This window comes from Leucopleurus acutus, assembly GCF_964270905.1.
Source record: "Leucopleurus acutus genome assembly, chromosome: 11".
Lineage (NCBI taxonomy): Eukaryota > Metazoa > Chordata > Mammalia > Artiodactyla > Delphinidae > Leucopleurus > Leucopleurus acutus.
The window spans coordinates 84,264,599-84,270,598 of record NC_139152.1 but is presented as its reverse complement, the minus strand read 5'-3'; the positions used below and the strand labels follow the sequence as shown (position 1 = coordinate 84,270,598).

General features: G+C 43.4%; 1 protein-coding gene across 1 annotated transcript in view; it reads right to left on the bottom strand.

Moving 5' to 3' along the window:
• Window positions 1-585: 585 nt before the first annotated feature.
• The window catches only part of DRAM1 (DNA damage regulated autophagy modulator 1), a 44,685-nt gene continuing 39,270 nt past the window's right edge, over window positions 586-6,000 (bottom strand). Inside the window, exons 6-7 of the mRNA XM_082850105.1 lie at window positions 3,597-3,689; window positions 586-3,024 (exon numbers count right to left, since the gene is read on the bottom strand). Of these exons, the coding sequence (XP_082706231.1) occupies window positions 2,980-3,024; window positions 3,597-3,689 (138 nt within the window). The 3' untranslated portion in view covers window positions 586-2,979. The remainder of the gene's footprint in view (window positions 3,025-3,596; window positions 3,690-6,000) is intronic.

The following is a 6,000-nucleotide window of genomic DNA, read 5'->3' as shown; positions in this document are numbered from 1 at the left end:
CAGTGAGTTTCAATTGGAGAGCTTTGGTTGGAACTTTTAGGAAGCCCTCTCATTCCACTGGACAGTTTGTAGCCTGGGTCTTCTAGAAGCCATCTCACTCCCACCAGGGGAAAGCCTGCCTGAGAATGATGCCAACAGAGAGAAAAGCAGAGCTGAGAGAAGGAGAGAACAGATGGAGTCCTGGTGGCACTTGTGGATCCAGCCATCCCTATAGCCAGCTCTACCCCCGGACTTCTCATTACTTGAAGCAATAGATGCCCCTTTTTCCTTCAACAAATTTGAGTTGGATTTCTGGTGCAAACTTCTGATACTACTATTCAAGAATCTCTACAAAGATGAGCCATCCTGCCCACATGCAAATCTACATGAATTAAGAATACATAAGGTGGGCTTCCCTGGTGGCGCACTGGTTGAGAGTCCGCTTGCCGATGCAGGGGACATGGGTTCGTGCCCCGGTACGCGAAGATCCCACATGCCGCGGAGCGGCTGGGCCCGTGAGCCATGGCCGCTGAGCCTGCGTGTCCAGAGCCCGTGCTCCCCAACGGGAGAGGCCACAACAGTGAGAGGCCCACTTACCGCAAAAAAAAAAAAAAAGAACACATAAGGTTTAAACTCTACCTTTATAGAGTCCAAGTGGAGCTAGAATCCTTTCCCGGATAAATATACTTCATGGTAGCACCCAGTCGACATATTGTAATTTAACAGAGACACAAACTACTAAAATAAAGAAATATTTCATTTTATTTTACTCCTTTAGGCATGAGGTCCAAGGAAATGCAAGTTCATGGAAATTAGAAGTAATACCAGAATATGGATAAGATCAGCTTTAGAGATTTCATGGAATCAGCAGAACGTGATTGTCTGGAGTGATTTTTGGCCTTCTCAGTGTGCCAAGCCAGGTGTACCATTTTGTCTAGCCCATTTAACAATTTCTGTGGTAACTGTCCAGGATGAAGAGAGTCATCATAGAATGGAGAAGCCCAAACAACTGAAACGTTTACAGCACACAGAGCAGAACAGTCAATAGTACAAGGTGACACAGACTATTTAAGCACTTAATTAGTAAACCAGAGTAAATCTCATTATGCAGCACTACAAATATCCCTAGCCATGCCTTCATTTGCTCATTCCTTCATTCATGCATTCAGTGAGTATTTATTTATTAAGCACCTACTGTGTACCAGGAGGCAGTCTGGTAAATGCTGGAGTTACAAAGACAAAGATTAAGGCGCAGACTCTGCCCTCAAGGAGCTCCCAATCTAAATCTTGCAGAGAGATATAGAAATGAATGACAATGCATCCAGAAGGGCTGATAACAAAAGTCTGTTCCAAGGGAGACCCAGCTCTGGATTCATTCTACTGCAGGTTCCACGGTAAAAGTCAGTGGCATTCCTCCCCCTCTGCAGAACATAGCTTTAACCAGTATTTCAGTTCCAGTGTTACACAGAGAGCCACAGCATTATAACAAGTTACCACTAACCCAGCAGTGGGTCTGAGGCTCTCACCACTGAACCTTTAGGGGAAATAGAGTGTGACCTTGCAGAAGTGGCTGACCACCCCTGAGTCTCACTCCTTCCTCCACAGCTATCCAGGCGGGCTGCTCTGCCCTTGGCATATGCCCTCAAGGTCTGGACCCACTTGGCCAGACATGGGTTTATGGTCTGGAGGGTCCCTGAAGAAGAGTTCCTTCTCTTCAACTTCTAAACCTAAGCCTTCCTATTTCAAGACCCACTTCTTCCTCTGGAATGACCTGCTTTTCATTTGTCATTTTTGATTTGGGTGAAAAGTGGCACCATGTGCAGGTCTTGCTGAGCAAAGGACCTGCTTCACATTTTGTAAAGTGTGCAAACATCCAGCCATAGGCATTAAGAAGAGGAGCAAACAAACTCCATCACACACCCTGCTCCCCTTTCTCCTCTCTCAGACCTGCGCTCCCATCAGCACATTGACTGGCGTAAAATGAATGCAAGGTGTTAGTTGCAGCTTCTGAGTCAGACTGTATGTCAAGTTATGCCAGTAACAATAAAGGGTAGTTTTATAAGTGGAATCTGCAATGCTGTTTGCAGACTGGCTTTTGCAGAGGTTTAGTATTAAGCAAAAGTCTCCTTCCCATAATCCTGCCTTACTTGGATATTCCCTGAGACACACTCCCCTCTCCCCACTCATCTGGTAAAGACAACAGTCCGGAATCCAGTGAGTTTTTCCTGTTAGTTGTTCACCTGCATTTCACTCTGTTGTTAGAAGGCTTTTGATTTCTAAGCTGCCTTGCTGAATCAATCCTACCTGGAGTTACATCACTACGGACTGCCAGTTAGCAGCAAGGGTAGAAGCTTGGTCTCTGTCAGCAGGGAGGCCTGTGGGGGGGACAGAATTTCAAAACCGTGGTCTTCCGTGGTCACTGAGTTAATGTGCATAGTGGTATTAAGGCCTTTCAACAGAAGCATTTTGCTTGGTTCATCTAAAAATCATAGTCTCTTAGTGTTAGTTTATTAACGAAATCTTAATCATTATAAATTGAATTTTATAGATGCTCTAGAGATATAAAATTATACAGTGCATTCTCTAAAAATGAAATTTTAAAATGAATATTCCCTGATTTTACTTTTTAATGAATTCCTCCTTTAGTGTATTTCCATAAATCTCTTACAGACAAAGAAACAAAACAGAATCTGTACAAAAAATAAGAGGTCTCCATTTTCTGGAACACCTTATCTTTTCTGTAATGAATTAGTTAATATAAAAAAGTGTCTACTTAGAAAATTATAAAAACATTGCTACAATGTCATAAATGCTCTACATTCTCTAGGAAAACATACCTTTGGAAATAGTACAACTATTGGGAATTCTTAAAGAAATTCAAGTCCTGGATGTGCTGCAGATGAATTCCACGCAGGGCAGCGTTAAAACCCTGTCTATCCTCTGTACCACTTCTAGAAATTGTCTGCCACTTTCCTTGAGTGAGATTGAATTCTCCTTCCTTCAAACATCACCATTGATTTCTGTGGATATCCTTAGGGTGACACTCTATTTTTAAAAAAATAAAAAAGGTTTAAAAGAAGGTAAACAATTCCAGTGCCAGCTCTGAAACTCCCAACAGCTTTGCACCCCCTCAGAGATGATCTCACTACGGTTTGTACTGAGCTCGAGTTGGGTCCTCAAGAGTTTTCTTGGCCTTCTCTCTAACCTTTTAGCTAGTAATTCACTTGTTTCAAAATGTAAGATTTTCCCTGTTGCCAAATCTGACAAGGTCCCATCTTCTCTCTGCCTTGAGAACATTTTTCAACAACACACTTTTATTTTTAAGAAAAGACATATTTCCTGTTATTTGGAACTTGTGAGACCTCTTTGAAAAAAAAATAACCAGGATCTATGACTATAAGCATCAAATGGCAGAGGACAGATGAACGTTTCCTTGTTTAGGAGAGCTATTCAAGATGCTTTCCTTTGGGAATACACTAAATTGCACAATACTTACATATTTTTTCAAACACATAAGGGTAAAAAGATAGTGCTCTTATGTTAAATGCAAGAAATGTTCTATGGATTTCTACTAATCCGCATCATAACTTATAACATTTGTATTGATAAATACCTACCTGGAAATCGTAGATGAATGTTAGAAAGTAGAAAATAAAACCAAAGGCCACTGTCCATTCACAGATCGCACTCACTACGTGATATACATAATCCTAAGAGCAACAACAAAAAAAGAAACAGAATTTAGCCTAAATGCATTCACTTTAGTGGACATACTGAAATAATAATGGGCAGGTCAGGCCAAAGGAAAAAGCTGTCCAGTGAGCATAAATCAACCCCCGGAGGGAACACGGTGAGCAAGGCCATGTGGATGCACATCAGGGCAACTGCCCGGTAAGAATGTGAATACAGTGACCCCAAAAGTTCTCTCTGGTTCTCACACACTCTGGCTTTAAGACTTGTCTGTGGAACCTCAACAGGCAGAAGAAGGATCACAAAACGGCTGAGAGTGGAAAGCAAATTTGGACTCAACAGAAGAAAGAACTTTCCATACAAGGCATGACTTGCTCTCCCACAGCTGGGAATCCCAAAGTTGAAAGGCAGGCTTGAAAAGCACCTACCCAGTGTCCATGTGGTTATTCCAGACTTCAAGTATGCATCTAAAGGAAACTGGCTATCACCCCTGGGTTTTGTGTTTCTCTGTTACTATAGAAAACGTCAGTTCAGAAAACAGGTCTGCTTGATGTTATAAGGTAAGCACAGCTACAAAGCAAATGCTAATTATGAGACTGTTTTCTTGGGGGCAGGAATGAGAGAATGGAGGACAAGAAAGAGAATGGCTTTAATTCGGGGTTCCAAAGTCAGCTGCCTCTGGAGGCCAGGAAACTAATAAAAAGAAATGAAACTGACGGTTGCAAAAAGAGGGACAATGGGGAGCCCACGCCCCATCAGCTCAATTCCATTCTCGCCAGTAGGAAAGTATGACCCCAGTGTTCCTTTGAGATTAAAACAAGAGAGAGAGAGAGAGAGAGAGAGACTTCCCTGTTGGTCCAATGGTTAAGACTCTGTGCTTCCAATGCAGGGGGCTCGGGTTTGATCCCTAGTCAGGAAACTAAGATCCCACATGCCATGCGGCGGGGCCAAAAAAAGGCCCACGGAGTGTGTGTGTGTGTGTGTGTGTGTGTGTGTGAGAGAGAGAGAGAGAGATAGCTCCCCTGATTTTTAAATACTGGAAACCATTTTTAAAAAGCATTTTTAAACACCATCTAAGTAAAAAATGCTTGTCTAAATTCTGACTTTAGCCCACATGCCCAATTAGCCTGTGGACTGTCATCAGTTCAGCCCTCTGATTTCAAATCATAACCTATATTTTCTTCCTACTTCACTGTCTGCTCTGCCGTAGGTTACAAGTGTGAACAAACAAGTGTGCTAGATTACAGGTCAGTTCTTTTCTTTGATCCACCACAAAGGTCTAATTGAGGCACATCAAACTCTCAGACACCACCGCTCACCCTCCCCACGGAGGATCACATCCACCCACTGTTCTCATCCAGGCCACTCCGGGGAGAATCTGACCGGCCTACGTTACAGGGTCGAGAATGGGGGCCACTTCCTTTTCAAAGGTGACAGCACTAGGGGACCCACCCCATCTCCTATCATCTCTAGACAATGAAGATGGCTTAATCAAACAGAAGCAGAATTTGGGGGTGGGAGAGGATTTCTGTAGCATGATATTAATAACAGTGCACTGAAGGAGGGGTCCAGACTCTTCCACTACACATATATGAACGCAGGCAAAGCTCTAATCTCCTTGCTACGTAAAGTGGGACAAGGACATCATAATTCTTATCCTCCCTACCACGTTAAGTCAATGCACAGGAATGTGCTGTGAAACCTCTGAAGCACTCCACAGTTTGGGGCAGGACCTAAACGATTATTCTGTTCCGTGAACTTATGTAAAGAGTTTTCTTTGCATTCGTGGATATTGGGGAACAGAAGGGGAGTGAATAGAAAACCAGGTACTTTTCACATTTTTAAGATAGAAAATGAAATGAAAAAAGGTTTTTCAACTGGGGAGTATGCTTTGATGAATCCTTTCCAGCTGCTGATTTGTGGTGGAAGGCCTCCCCCCAGTGGTTAAGAAGTAAAATACACCTAGGGCTACTCTTCTGTGAGCTCTCCTTATCAGGAAGCACTTTTTTTCTAACTTCTGCCTGGCTCGTCCTCACCGTCTTCAGTCTCTCACTTGCTTCTTGCAGGCTTCCATCACCTGCCAGAATCCCCTCTGGTGGAAAATGCTTCCTCTGACCCTGCCATTACCCCGACCAGGGATCGAACCCATGCTCCCTGCAGTGGAAGCACAGAGTCAACCAATGGACCACCAGGGAAGCCCCTGAAACTGCTTTTTTTTTTTTTTTTTTTTTGGTTGCATTGGGTCTTCGTTGCTACATGCGGGCTTTCTCTAGTTGCGGCGAGCGGGGGCTGCTCTTCATTGTGGGGTGCAGGATTCTCATTGTGGTGGCT